This window comes from Schistocerca americana, chromosome 1 (assembly GCF_021461395.2).
Source record: "Schistocerca americana isolate TAMUIC-IGC-003095 chromosome 1, iqSchAmer2.1, whole genome shotgun sequence".
Classification (NCBI taxonomy): Eukaryota; Metazoa; Arthropoda; class Insecta; order Orthoptera; family Acrididae; genus Schistocerca; species Schistocerca americana.
Window position 1 is genome coordinate 870,912,057 of NC_060119.1, and position 15,895 is coordinate 870,927,951.

At 41.3% G+C, this 15,895-nt stretch overlaps 1 protein-coding gene across 3 annotated transcripts in view; it reads left to right on the forward strand.

Moving 5' to 3' along the window:
• LOC124613976 (mRNA export factor Gle1-like) overlaps nucleotides 1–15,895 on the forward strand; it is a 136,724-nt gene that overhangs the window by 55,838 nt on the left and 64,991 nt on the right. For all 3 annotated transcript variants that reach the window (XM_047142784.1, XM_047142767.1, XM_047142775.1), the window contains exon 7: nucleotides 8,037–8,455. In XM_047142784.1, the coding sequence (XP_046998740.1) occupies nucleotides 8,037–8,455 (419 nt within the window). The remainder of the gene's footprint in view (nucleotides 1–8,036; nucleotides 8,456–15,895) is intronic.

The window sequence follows — 15,895 nt, forward strand, 5'->3', positions numbered from 1 at the left end:
ATCTGAATGGTGCCAAAATTGGCAGTTGACCCTAAATAATGAAAAGTGTGAGGTCATCCACATGAGTGCTAAAGGGAATTCATTAAACTTCGGTTACATGATAAATCAGCCAAATCTGAAGACCATAAACTCAACTAAATACCTAGGAATTATAATTGTGAACAACTTAAATTTGAAGGAACACACCGAAAATGTTGTGCGGAAGCCTAACCAAAGACTGTGTTTTATTGGTAGAACACTTAGAAAATGTAACAGATCTACTAAGGAGGCTGCCTACACTACACTTGTCTGTCCTCTGTTAGAATACTGCTGCGCAGTGTGGGATCCTTACCAGATAGGACTGACGGAGTAGGTCGAAAAAGTTCAAAGAAGGGCAGCACATTTTGTATTATTGCGAAATGTGGGCGAGAGTGTCACTGAAATGATACAGGATTTGGGCTGGACATCATTAAAAGAAAGGCATTTTTCGTTGCGATGTAATCTTCTTACGAAATTCCAATCACCAACTTTTTCCTCCGAATGCGAAAATATTTTGTTGACACCGACCTACATAGGGAGAAACGATCACCACAATAAAATAAGGGAAATTAGAGATATAGGAGTTCGTTCTTTCCATACGCTATACGAGATTGGGATAATAGAGAATTGTGAAGGTAGTTCAATGAACCCTCTGCCAGGCACTTAAATGTGATTTGCAGAGTATCCATGTAGATGTAGAAAGTATGCTGAGGTGTCTGGAAGAGTTCTGTTTTGCCAAAAAACTAGTAAGCCTCACGAAGGCCTGCCTGATGGTTACTACAGCGTAGGTAAAAATTGGAAGTAAGGTGACTGAAGCATTCAAAATAAAAACTGAGCTACAGCAGTTCTTTTCAATCTCGCATTAGAGAAGGTAATGCGAGAGATGTCATCTAATGAACTCAGGGGAGTCCAGACAGGGGATGTGAACATAAAGTACCTCGGATATGCCGATGATGTAATGCTACTATCTGGGTAGCAAGAAGAATTTGGGGAAATGGCTGACATTCTGGAAACAACAGCAAGGAAAACTGGACTTCAAATCAATCGTGACAAGGTGGAATACATGGTTCTACACAGTAGGCATAGAACCACTTCCACCCTTACAGACAACTGAAGGTTCTTATCGTCAAGTCAGGGAGTTCAAATATCTGGGTGCAGTATTCAGAGATGAGCCACACAGTAAAATGGAAATACAGCAAGACGACAGGCAGGTAATTGCTGTTACCATGGCCTTAATGCTCTCCTCAAAACCAGAAGTTTGTCAAGACAGTTCAAAATAAACATCTACAAAACACTCCAACAGCCAGTAGTACTATATGGATGTGCCACCTGGAGTACAACCAAGCAAGATCTGAACAGACTGACGATATTTGAAAGAAAAGTCCTTCTGAAGATTTTTGGACCAGTTTACGATAATGAGAGTGAAAAATGGAGGATTCATCACAATACAGAGTTGTATCATATTTACAAAGAGCCGAACATCATGGCTGTAATGAAGACACGACAACTCCAGTGGGCAGGGCATGTTACTCGAATGCAGGACAACCGATGGCCACAAGCCGTACTCAACACCAAGCCAACCGGCAGAAGGCCTGTAGGAAGACCTAGAACTTGATGGAGTGACTGTGTATCCAAAGACCTTCAGAGAGTGGGACTGCTGGAAGGGTAGCATAAAGAAGCTGAAGACAGGCTGAGGTGGAGGCAATCTCTCAAAGCAGCGTGTGATCCATTGGGCCTGATCGTGTAAAGTAAAGTAAGTAAGTGGAATTGCAGCAGATTTTTCCACCACATGTATGAGCTATGACGTATTTTGTGCATTTCCCCCTGTTGTTTGCATCGCCATCAGGAAACATGTTTCCCAGCAATGTGAAGCCTTACTCTCTGTGACTATTGAAGTCATTTTAAGAATCGCACTGTCTATGAAGGACCATTGGGTGCTGTTTGCACTTACAATTTGGACTCTGCCTGCTTCCTTCTGTAATGTGTATCTTCCTTCCCATGGTCCCCATGGTGAAGTGTCCCAGGACATGTTGTCTTCACTGTTTTCTGAGCTCCCATCGCCTTTCCTAATATTGGGTTAGTGCCCACAACCCTTAAGTGCAGTGGAACTACAATCATTGGCCGAGATAAAGCTGTCAAAAACTTACTCGCATAGCTTGCTCTTCGCCTATAGAATACTGGTGTTCCCGCACACTTCAGCGAGGCATATGGGTCTTATTTGGCCATTGATCTTTCCATTTGCAGCCTAGATTTTCTCCCATCCATCAATTCGAGAGTCCATGATGACCTGTGCAACAGTGATCATTTTCTGTTCATTTTGACCCTCCCTCAGCTTCATTAGCCTGGGTGTCCACACAGATGGGCTCTCCAAAAAGCTAACTGGGGTTCTTTCACCGCTGTGATTGCCCTTCACACCCCAGCACATGGAGGTATGAATGTGGTTGTCCAGAGAACAACTGTGGCCATTCTATCAGCATCTGACTTAGTGATCCCCTCTTCCTTGGGATCCCGTGTCAGAAGACAGCACTTTGGTGGACCCCTAAAATCACTGTGGCCGTTCAAGGTCATGGATGGGTTCTTCAATGCCATAAGTGACATCCGTCGGTGGAGCACCTTGTTGCTTTCAAATAGCACCTTTCCCAGGTCTGTCAACTCATGAAATGACAGAAACAAGAATACCATTGGATGACGTACCTTCCTTCGCAGGTTAGGGCGAAGATTTGTTGCTTCTGTAGATGCCAGTACTCCACGGGTGTATCTGGTATCCCTGTGAATGGTGATGTTTACAATGATCCAGATGCTTGTACCAAATATTTTGTTTTTCATTATGCCTGAGCCTCTCTGTCTGAGAATTACTATGACTGCATTTTGTGTCCTCAAACTGTGGATAGAGTGACTCCCTTTACCGTTTACTACATTTCACCTGGAACCTTCTAATGCTGCGTTCAGTGAGTGGTAATTCCTCAGTGCCCTAGCCCTTTATCGTGGTATGCCGCCAGGACCAGACTGCATCTACAGACAAATGCACAACCACTTATTACTGGATTATCAGTGTCACATTCTTACCATTTTCAACTGTATCAGAAGCTGGGATGAGTTCCCACCTCAGTGGCAAGAAAGCATGATCGTCCCTATACTGAAACCAGGTAAACGCCCCCTTGACGTAGACAGCTGTCGCTCAATTAGTATTATTAGTGTTTTCTGCAAGTTACTCGAACATATGGTGAGCCAAGAGCTGTGTTGGTACCTTGAGTCTCCGGGTCTATTAGCTCCATCATAGGGCGGTTTCCACCAACGCAATTTACTGCTAACAATTTGGTCTGTCTCGAGTCTGCTATTCAGTTAGGTTTTATCTGGTTTAAACATGTTATTGCTATCTTCTTTGATCTTATTGCTACTTTCTTTGTGTTGCCTAGGGCTTATAACACCACATGACATCACCATATCAAAATTATCATCCATGAGTAACGGCTCGGGAACAAACTCCTGAGTTTTGCCCAGAACTTCATGTCTTGCCATACTTTCCACAGTACTTCCATATACAAAAGAATCGTGTTCCACAAGGCTCTATATTGAGTGTGCCTCTTTTTCTAGTAGCAATAAATAAATGTTACAGCTGCAGCTGTGGGATCTACAGTGTCACCTTCCCTGTATGCTGATGATTTTTGCATATACTATTGTTCCTCAGTTCTGGATGTTGCTGAACGTGGCCTGCAGGGTGCCATACGAAATGCACAGTTCTGAGCTCTTGCTTATGGCTTCCAATTTTGCACTGCCAAGATGTCTCGTACACTTCTGTCAGTCATACTGTTTATCCCCAAGCAGCCTTCTATGTCTTTAACCAAACACTCAATGTGGTGGAGTCTTATGGTTTTTTTTTTTTTGGATTGGTCTGTAATGCCCGGTTGATGAAGCCTCACCATCTGCCAGCTTAAGCAAACATGCTGGCAACACCATAATACTCTTTGCTGTTTCACTAACAAAAACTGGGGTGCAGACTGCTCTACACTTTTGCAGCTCTACAATGCTCTGCTCTTGTTGTGCCTTGGCTGAGCATCATCTTCAGCACAACAGATGTTGGACCCAATATACCATTGTGGGGTTCAACTTGTGACAGGTGCCTATCGGACCAGCTCTGTGAACAGCCTGCTTGTAGAGGCTGGCTTTCGTCCCCTACAGATCAGGTGCAAATAACTGCCGCTCAGCTGTGCAGTACACATTTGCTGCTCACCTGAGCATCTGAACTATCATGTCCTTTTTCCTGGTTGGCAGATCAACCTCTTGCAGCAGAGGCCAAGATCTGGAGTCACTGTCACAGTTAGCATTCATGGTCTCTGCTCTGAACTCCCATCTTTTCCTACTGTCTCCTCTTGTCAGGGAAGAAGCATGTGTGCTCCCATGGTGTCTATCCCATCCTCGAATCTACCTTGATTTCTGCTTTAGACTGAAAGATTCAATAGAACCTATGGTTTTTAGCTGCCTGTTCCTGCGTGTCTTTGATGCATTTTCAGGCTCAGACTTGGTATGTACTGACAACTGTATGGTCAACTGATGAACTGGATATGTCTATCCACATACAAGAGAAAACATTGTGTTGTCACCCACCTACGTAGGGAGAAATAATCATCATGCTAAAATAAGAGAAATCAGGGCTCGCACAGAAAAACTTAAGTGCTCATTTTTCCAGTTCCCCGTTCAAAAGTGGAATGGTAGAGAGACAGCTTGAAAGTGTTTCATTGAACCCTTTGCCAGGCACTTTATTGTGAATAGCAGAGTAATCACGTAGATGTAGATGAAGAGATCAGTGAAGTATGCTCCCAGCCAAATGGATGCAGTGTATTTACTGTTGAGCCCTCAGCCACCTTTGTTCTTGCACTGGCATATTAGTCTGAGTCAGCAGTGACTCCTTGCTTAGTCTTCATGTCGTCTACCAATGCTAAACACCCATTGGTAGTGACTGTCCACGATCTCTTGTATGACTCCACCATGCTGGATGGTCCTTCATCTTTGTATGGTTCCCTGGTCACGTTGGGGTCCCGGAGGGAGGGGGGGGGGGGGGGGTGAACATGCTGACCGATTGGCGTGGGTGTATCGGAACTGGACCTTCAGTCGACTCTCTGCCAATAGTTGTTGAATGCGTGGAATGTGGATTTGTATGTTCTGGTTTCTCCAATTAAATTGAAAACCACAGGCCACACTCTTCAACATGAGTATCCATCCCACCGTTGGTGTGGTGTCTGTCTCGAGGAAGCCCACATCTAACTCGACTGTCTCAATTTGGCCACTTTATCGTGAAACCTTGAACTTACTGACACACTACCTTGGTGCTACTGGACAATGCGAAAGTGGCTGATTTGGTTTTATGTTTTATCTGTGAAAGTCGTTTTACTCCTCTCTGTGATGTAGGACACATTAGCTTCGTCGACCGCTTGAGGGATTGGAGAGGTGCTCCATTGGCTGCTCTGACCCGAGGGGCCCATGGCTGGCTTTGCTGAGTGGTCTGGCCCAGCTCCTGCCCTTCCTACCTTTTTAATTCTTCTTATTCTTTTATAGCTGTTGTTTGTTGACAGACTCATTGTCGTTCTCTTTCCTGAGATTTTTATCTTGTCAATATAGCTAGTTTTCTTATGATAATTTAGGGTGTGGAAACAACAGCCGAATGCACATAACGTGTGTCGCGAGGCTTCCAGCAGCTTTCTGGGTGGTATGACTCCTTCCTTGATTCTTTTACCCCTCTCTCACTTCTACTTGCGTCTATCTCTTGGTTTTCTTGATTCTTGGATACAGTTGAGTCCATTGGGATTTCTTTTATGCATCCTTCCTCTCTGGAGACTATTCCCAGCTTGACATACACAGGATTAAGGGACCAATGACCTCTTAGCTTGATCTCTTTAGTTCCATTATTCCACCCCTCAGTTTATTTTGATTCCGCAGTTAATCTGTGTGTCACCTTTATATTTGTAGAAGCTCACTATAAAGCACAAAGCTGTAGTCACATGTATGTTTTTGTTACATTGTCTGAGGTAAGTGAAGCTTACTCTTTTAGACACTGTCCTCTCTTTACGTCGGTCTGTGCATGGAACATATCATCCTCCTCCACAAGACAAAACTGTGTTTAAATCAGCTCAAGAAAAATGTGTACACCATATACAGTGTGCTTGAAATTGAGGTTAGCCTGAGACACGAGATGTTAGCTTATATTCTTCACTAGAATCATATCATCTCTTCGTTATTTTTCTAATTGAATAATATACAAACCATAACTTGCGGCTATCACTGACACCCACTGGTGTTTTCCAGTCAAGACCTTCTTTATGAGCTCCAAAACACAGAAGGTTGGTAGTAGTTCACTGGACCTCCAGGCACATTAGAATATCACAAAATGCTCTGTTGAATCATTTACTCCAGATAGCTACCAATAAGATATGTCTAAGAATGAAATATTCTGGGTATTGACTGTATGTCAGTGATCCCTGGTGTTGTGGAATAGAGGTGGTATGTTATAGTTATCACCAACAAGCTACACACACACGCGCGCGCGTGCGTGCGTGTATTTTGTTTAATTCGGATGAAGGCATTTCTGGACAAAGGCTTGCTTGTAGACTCTTTTTGTTGTGCCTATCAGCGTTTCAACATCTGTGCTATATGGCAAGTAGTTATCTATCCTTTTCATAATGTAGTCGTTATTCTGTCGTGGATTTTCGAGCATTTGTTTCGTTGCATCTGATAGTCAGCATTTTGTGTCTTCTTTTCTCTGCCTGTGAGTGAATGAAGCGCCTCAATGGTTGTAGTCCCTGGACTCCCATCCAGTTATCCTGATTTACTTTTTCCACAGTTTCTGTAATTCACTTCATATAAATATTGAGGTGCTTCCTTCAGCAATACCATGGCCTATTCCTGAACTCGTCCTTGTGAAATCTAACAATGTTCCGCCACTGATGTTGACAAGACATTAAACTTTTTTCTTTCAGATACCTTTTTATATTTTTATGCTTCTTTTTGCAATTTCCATCTCAGCCCCTCATTTGTGAAGACTCCTTGCTGACTATTACATTTTTCTCTTATCATTCACTGCATACAGTCCATTGCATGTAACTGTTTCCATCTTCTTCATTACATTCAGCCAGAAGAGCAACATTAGTTGCTAACCCCCTTCCTCCCCTCTTCCTTTGTTATCTTTTCAACAATTCTGCAATAACTGTGTTTAATGGTATGACTATTGCTTTTCATTTCTAATACCTACTTGACATGATGGTTTCTTTCTTTTTCTCCTGCTTGGGTTACACACACACATTCTACATCCTTTTCAGTTACTGACAGAGCTGGCGTAGTGGTGAAGACAAAGGACTCGAATTTGGGAGGAATGAGGTTTAGATCCCATGTAGGCATCCAAATTTAGGTTTTCCATAGTTCCCCTAAATTGCTTAAGGCTAAAGCCAGTATTATCAGTTTGCAAAGGAAATGACCAGATTTCTTCCTTAGTCCTCTCCAGTACACATTTATGCCTGATACACAATTATCTCATTGTCAGTGTGGCATTAAGCCCACATATCTCCCTTCCTTGAGTCATAATTACAAATACATCAACTGCAAAGGTAACTGTCACACAATTTAATTTGTGAAACACAACTGTTGTATGTTGCGTGGTGGGGTAATATACTGACAAAGTTAGTGTCCCCATTTAATTTAGCTAGTGTGGGGTGCAGGTTTGAAACAGTGTTGTTACAAATATTGTGACACTAATGGTGGTGACAATGAGGAGATGGAATAGGGGTTCATTGTTATTTTCATTGCAGCAAACTTTGACTACATTGTGAAGTAAAAGAGGTCGAACTTTAGCTCAGTATTTTACATATTGTTTAGGACGTAAAATCATGATTATTTGCTTCCACTTATTTATCTTTACCATGAGTAGCATAGTTTGATTACGATGGTGTTACTGTAAGACAGTATAGTTTACATGCAAAACACAGGCAAAATAAGTAAAAGCTTAGCATAAATATGCTCTTTACTTTCAGCAAAGATCAATGACCAGTGTGACAAGAACGCTGCAGAATTAGAAGCTAAGGAGAAGTTGGAACAGCAGCAGCAGTTTCAGCAGCAGCAGCAGCAGCAGCAACAACAACAACAACAACAACAACAACAACTGCAGCAGCAGCAGCTACAACAGCAGCATGAGCAGCTACAGCAACAGCAAAGTCAGAGACAGCAACAACAGTTGCAGCCGCTGCAACAGTTGCAGCCGCTGCAGCAGCAGCAGCAGCAGCAGCAAGCACAAGATACTCCATTAGATGTGACTGCAGGGATCACTGAATATGGAGACAAAGAATCAATAAATATGCACCAGACATTGATGCAGCATCTTCAGGAGCTTAAGACATCATATTCTGTTCTATTGAATGATGAAAAGCTGAAGAAATTCAAATTTGATTGTCAGGTGAGATGAAAATACAGAGTATCTTTCTCAGTTACCCAAAATAATATGACATTTTCTGGAGAACCGATATGGACTCCTGCTTTTTCTATATGCTTCTTCAAACTACACTGTCCTTAAACATTCTGAAAGATTCTATGTAGGTTTTCTTAATGCCATGACTTTTCAGCAGATTGTATGAAAGTCCATGTTCATCCTTGATCAGGTGCACCATTTTTCATAACACGAGTGGGTGCGCAGAATACTTTGTACACATATAAAGAATAGCTGTCGTGTTACCAAGGTAAACATGTATGAGCAAAATTACACTTTAATCTCAATTTAATGAAATAACAGGAAAGTAAACTTACATTATATGAGTTAAAGTACTGTTTAATTGAACAATAACAAAATAAACTTTCATTATATTACTCTGTTGCCATGGACACGTGTTACTCCACAGTAATGACCCACTCAAAGCATTAAACAGTGCAGTTGCATCAGATCCCAGCCAACCACTTATTCAGTTTCTAATTATCTTTTAAACGACTGTCTCATTGTGGGACTGAGCTGCTAACTCATAATCTGGGCCATTTTCCTGCACAAAACGTCCCCCCCCCCCCCCTCGTTACTGCTTACTTGGGTGTATGACACCACTGTTTATCACTGTGTTAGCTGAAGCAGTAATGAAAGTGTACATATGGACTGGTAGTTGTAAACCAACAATGGAATAGTGAAAAACAGTTTTATTTGTAGTATGAAAGCTTTCACGACCGGATGTTGCAACAACAAAAAGAAGCGTAAATACATGGTTAAAAGAACACAGAAGTCTTTGCCGCTTAGGAAAAACAGATAAATCGGCTTTAGAAGAACATGCTTTTCAGCCAGGAAATCATCAAGTGAAGTTTTCCGAAACAAAAATTTTATCTACGACGACGAACTATTACCCACGGCTTTGTAGAGAAGCAATTGAAATATATAATTTTAATCGGAAAGAAGAGACCATGAAACTTAGTGTTATTTGGACAGTAGCACTACAGAATTGCTAGACAGTTTTATCCGTGACGAGATTACGATCGATAGTTAAGTTCTAGCTCTGAGAAAGATTATCTCTGCATATCACGTGTAACTCTGGTCATGCCCACTTTCTACGATATATAAGTCGCTCTCAGACGTCTGACCCGTCAGTCGGCAAGACTCACCAGAGGAGAAACACCTCTCTGAAGATGTCCAGCGCAGCTCTGGACGAAACGTTAGGAGCTGAAGAGTTTCATGGACCACGACCTTACATCCCGGAAGGTTTACCAGAAGATAGTTTTATTTGTGATTGGCGCACTTTATACCCAGGCATACCCGCACGAGGGTTAATAAACATAAAATGCCTGTGTAACTGTTTTGGATTGACTTACTTCGGAGCAACAAATTTTTAAACTGTTTTATTTGAAATCATCTTGGTAATCTTAAATGCATGGTATCATGACAGTGGGATTTAGTTTCCTTCTTTGGTTAAAGTAAACAGGTTCAAGTGGCTTTGAGTTGTAATGGTTACTCTGAAATGAGCAGACTTGTACAGTGTAGACCAACATGGAGAGGTGCTTCAAACCAGACTTCAGGCTGAAGACAACAACTTCATTTGGCTCTAAAGTTTGACAGGATCACTAAAAATCAGCAGAATTTTTCATTTACCATTACCAGTAATGTTGATATGTTCACAAACGTTTTAATGCTATGAAAACAAAGGTTAATCTCAACTATATGAGGGTTTCGCTCACACTTTTCCAGTCTCTGTGTGATCCTAATATCGTGTAGGCCTACACTGCATCCACTTCACTTCGTCTTATATCTTTTGGGTGAAGTATTACCATCTGCTGTTTGTTGTACACTGTGATGTGCAGGTTATGGTTACGGGCCAGTGATGGCTGGGTCACCACTTCAAATGATTTCTGGGTGGTAATAAGACTATTGGAGTTTGCTAGAACATTATACACACACATCAGTGTGCAATTTCCATATATGCTCAGAAAAAAAACCTTCAAAATTTGATTATTGTTGATGACATTGCTCTTGTAACTGATACTCAATTCTGAATTCTATGTGATACTCTAATGAGGCTGCCCGAGACCCTCGGACATCAACGTGACCCTGGCTCCGACAAGGCTGTGTAAAAGCTGTTGCCTTCATGGGCAGTTACCTAAGAACAAACATGCCTTCTACACTCCAAATTGTCATGGTATCAACAAGTATAAAAGCATTGGCAAATCAGATGCTGGACAGGATCCAATGAAACGGCTAAAGAGACTGTGTCACCAAATACAGCAATGCCATGATGCATCTTACCAACATCTGTTTTTAATGAGACGATACAGACCAGCCGTAGTTTGCAAATGTGATGAAACTAAAGAGCTGAAAAAAATTTCAGGCAGAAATTAAAAAAACATTTGGAAACGACCAAATGTCAAACTCATAATAGCTGAAGAATAACTGAAGAACAGAGCCAAACGCCAGGTGGCAAACAACACTCATATGTAAAGTGTGTCACACTGTGAATTCGAATGTGATGGAAACTAACCTAGTTTCATTTCTAATTAAGGTTATTGCAGTGTATGTCTGTCGAATTCTCCTTTTAAAGGATGCCACCACAACAAAGGAACTTATCAAGTGATGTCAGCACATAAATGCAATGTGTCAGAAAAGAGTATGCTGAAAAGTATTAGACACATTTTAGATATTGTGTTGATGGCAGTCATGGAAGACCATTTAAGATGTTGCATTGCTAATATCTCATAGTAAAGGAAGAGGTGTAAGGATTTGTAACATCTGTTAACGTCAAATGCAGTCAGCCAGAAGTAATAGCCTTGAATATCAGAAACAGCCAGGAGGATGTTGCCTTACCAATGTAGGAAAAGGTCCATTGATCTTTGGCACCGATCTCGAAAAGACAGACCAGCAGTGAGCAGTAGACTTGGAAACCTCAGACTTAAACCACAACTGTTAGACACCATTCAAGATTCTCAACAACGCAATTCTAACCAGGTCTCTTGCCAGTTTGATCACTGTATAGAGAAACCAACATTTGGAGATTGGTGGACAATATTTTGGTTGTTTGCGTAGCAGATGCCTTGGTCACATTGTATACTACTCTAAAGAAATAAGAAAAAGATTTTGATGAAATTTACACCACAGTCAAACAGGGTGGATGTAGGCATGTGATACAATTCAAAATGACAGCTGACTTGCAAGATATAGCTTATCGCTGCATTCTGGTCATTGTCACCCTCCCGTGCAGTCACTCTTAGCCACCATAAGGAGGCTCCAGCTGCTCTGTCAGTTGCTAAAATGAGGAAAGCTAAATGAGGTGACCGTCTGTGGAGGTGAGGCCATTGCAGATGGAAAAAGTCTTCTGTGGACAACCATTGTCAACTCTCAAAAAATCACATTGATATCATCATTGCCAACCAACCTATCCAAGAAGTAGAGCACTGGAACAAAACGGTGAAGCTGCATGACCAGTGCACATTCCCCGTTACTCACTTCACAGTCGTCGTGGAAGCACAGAGGCGGCAGCTTCTGCACTTGCCATCCAGTAGGCGTACACTCACTGATCGAAGACCAAGAGGCCAGTGGCTCTGCCATATATCTAAGGAAACATGAAGTCTATACAACTCCATCATAATGTAGCGGCACTAATGGGCCCAGCAACTATCAGAATGCATTTAGATTAGAATTCCTTTTTAGCTGTCAATTTTACATGTTGTCTATGGAGAATAAGTATGCTGTTTATCTGAGATTCATCAAATGTTAGCACAGAAATTGAGTATGATTATGTATAACAAAGATTAAAGCAATAATTGAGTACTGAATTTTATTGGAGGTATGATTTAGCTGTAGAACTGTAAAATTGCGTGATGAGTTACTGATGAAGTGATGCTTGTGTTCAGTGTGCAACTAAAATTGCACTGACATTAAGACACACGAGACAGAACAATTGAAAAAGATTTATATTGAGGCACCTGCTAACTTATTATAATTTTCAACTTTCTTTATGATTAAAAAAGAACTTCAGCCCAGCTGCACTGACCGTTATTATGAGAAAATTGAAGAAATGAACATATAGGACTTGTTACAGTTGGTAATGTTAGCTGACTGACCAGAAAGAGGAAGGAAGCGTAAGGTGTAGTGGTAAGCAGAGTTGCATAAAAATACGTCATTGGCGAATGGCGTTAGCAGTTACACTACTGATATGACCTATTTCAACTGACTCCGTACTTGCCCAAACTTTCTCCATACCCTCCTAATGTGCAGAAGTACTCTATGTAAGTATCCAAAGATTAGAAGGTAGCAAATAGAAACTTTTAATGTGCAACACCTTTCTCTACTGTACCATGATCATAATGTTTCTGAATATGGATGTCTCATTGATAATTATGCAAGTTGTTTGTGTTTGTAGTGCTACAAAATGAGTGAACAAAGTAAGAACTCGGTGGTTACTAACGTCTAACATCAACAAACTTCAAATCTAAAGCCTCCTAAAATATTTGTGGAATGCTGCTGGATGTCCAGTCATCCAAAAGTGTTTCAGAATGAACTCTTGAGTAAGCTTTCTGTTAGAAGATGGAATAGTTTTTTTTTTATCATCTGACGTGCATCTATGCAGTTACATAGAGTTCTGAAATTGAGAAATTTCGGAGGAGACACTAGGTTTGAGTACAAGAATTAATACTGCAGCACACTGGCAAAATTTTTATTGGGAAAGTGTCAAAACATGATTGGAAGAATTTTTTTCAGCTGTCTACACCAACTGCACTCATTGCACCAGTGTCTTATCGATGATTTAAAAACAAATAGTTCACATGTGTTGCTGTCCATGACTGAGGGAGACTTACAACAAACTACAGACATATAATATCCGAGGAAGGTCAAAAACAACATAAAACAATTTATTTTGAATGTGATTTGGGAGGTGAAGCCAATTTGTAATCAAAACACAGCTATTTGCCAAAATAGATGATTCCTAAGTTTTTGCTGAAGAAGATTGTGATTTGAAAGTCTTATATTGTTATCCTGAAATAATGATGATTTCAGGAGATATAACCACATAGATTTTCTCTTTGAAGATGAAGAATGTGTGGTATTTAATTTGTCACAGTGGTAAATCTTTGAAAATCAAATAAACTTTGTGATGAGATGTTTGAAGAAAGAGTTGTTGAGAAAACTGTCATGTATAAATGTAAATATTGTGTGACTAGGGCCTGCCGTCAAGTAGACCGTTCGCCGGGTGTAAGTCTTTCGATTTGACGCCATTTTGGCGACTTGCGCATCAATGGGGGTGAGATGATGATGATGATGATGATGATGATGATTAGGACAACACAACAACCAGTCCCTGAGTGGAGAAAATCTCCGACCCAGCCGGGAATTGAACCCGGGCCCTTAGGGGACATTCTGTCGCGCTGACTAGTCAGCTACCGGGGGCGGACACTGTCATGTATAAAACAAATGTACCTTTTGTAGCTTATGAATTAAAAAATTGAAGCAATAACTGTCATTGGGTTTCAAATTTGTTTATTATTCGTAACTCCTTTTATTAACAGAAGATGAATAAATGAATAATGCTCAGCTAAATATTTTTAGTTGTTACACACACTCACTCTGCAGGCACATGTGGACCATTCGGATAGGCCACTCACTTGCAGGGCTCTGTCAAGCACTAATTGGTACAGATGTGTCATTTTCTATGATATCAGATGCTTATTGTCACCAACTGAAAAGATTATGTTGTGAGATTCAGTGGCCATTCCATTGAAAGGTTTTAAATGGAAAACACAACTATCTACTAGGAACCTGTTTTGTGGGACTATAATTGGAGCCACGAACCATGGCGGTCAAGTTTAGGAAAGTTCTGCGCACCTACATCAAGTGTTCTCCAACAACCAGTAAACGTTCAGTAGTTTTCTGAGCAGTGTGAATGTTGTATGATATGTGAGCATTATAAGTGATTGTAGCGAGTTATTTAGTGAATTTTTATTCCATTTGTTGCAAGTTGCCATGGCTGATGGTGGTGGTGAGTGACAGATTCTACACAAGCAAGCAAGAGACGTAATTTGCAGTAAATACACTTTCATCAGGCGCAAAGCACATGCATGTGCGTACCAAAACAGTTGCTTGGAACCGGCAGCAATGGTATCCCCATAATTGTCTTGACCTGTGTGAACTGCCATCATTTATGGATCGGACTATCACTGCTAACAACAGAAAACAACCTTTTGAATTTGGCATAAAATGTTGTCATTTTATCAGAATGCAGCCTTAATGTTATCGTCGGATGGGGCATTTGCAAGCATCACTAGCAGCCAGTGACTATGAAAGATTTAAGATACTAATTGAGGTATTTAATGCAACAAGTTGCTATCTAAAGCTATCTGCCATTGAAGGTGCACTTATCTACATCTACATCTACATTTATACTTCGCAAGCCACCCAACGGTGTGTGGCGGAGGGCACTTTACGTGCCACTGTCATTACCTCCCTTTCCTGTTCCAGTCGCGTATGGTTCGCGGGAAGAACGACTGTCTGAAAGCCTCCGTGCGCGCTCTAATCTCTCTAATTTTACATTCATGATCTCCTCGGGAGGTATAAGTAGGGGGAAGCAATATATTCGATACCTCATCCAGAAACGCACCCTCTCGAAACCTGGCGAGCAAGCTACACTGCGATGCAGAGCGCCTCTCTTGCAGAGTCTGCCACTTGAGTTTATTAAACATCTCCGTAACGCTATCACGGTTACCAAATAACCCTGTGACGAAATGCGCCGCTCTTCTTTGGATCTTCTCTATCTCCTCTGTCAGACCGATCTGGTACGGATCCCACACTGATGAGCAATACTCAAGTATAGGTCGAACGAGTGTTTTGTAAGCCACCTCCTTTGTTGATGGACTACATTTTCTAAGCACTCTCCCAATGAATCTCAACCTGGTACCCGCCTTACCAACAATTAATTTTATATGATCATTCCACTTCAAATCGTTCCGCATGCATACTCCCAGATATTTTACAGAAGTAACTGCTGCCAGTGTTTGTTCCGCTATCATATAATCATACAATAAAGGATCCTTCTTTCTATGTATTCGCAATACATTACATTTGTCTATGTTAAGGGTCAGTTGCCACTCCCTGCACCAAGTGCCTATCCGCTGCAGATCTTCCTGCATTTCGCTACAATTTTCTACTGCTGCAACTTCTCTGTATACTACAGCATCATCCGCGAAAAGCCGCATGGAACTTCCGACACTATCTACTAGGTCATTTATATATATTGTGAAAAGCAATGGTCCCATAACACTCCCCTGTGGCACGCCAGAGGTTACGTTAACGTCTGTAGACGTCTCTCCATTGATAACAACATGCTGTGTTCTGTTTGCTAAAAACTCTTCAATCCAGCCACACAGCTGGTCTGATATTCCGTAG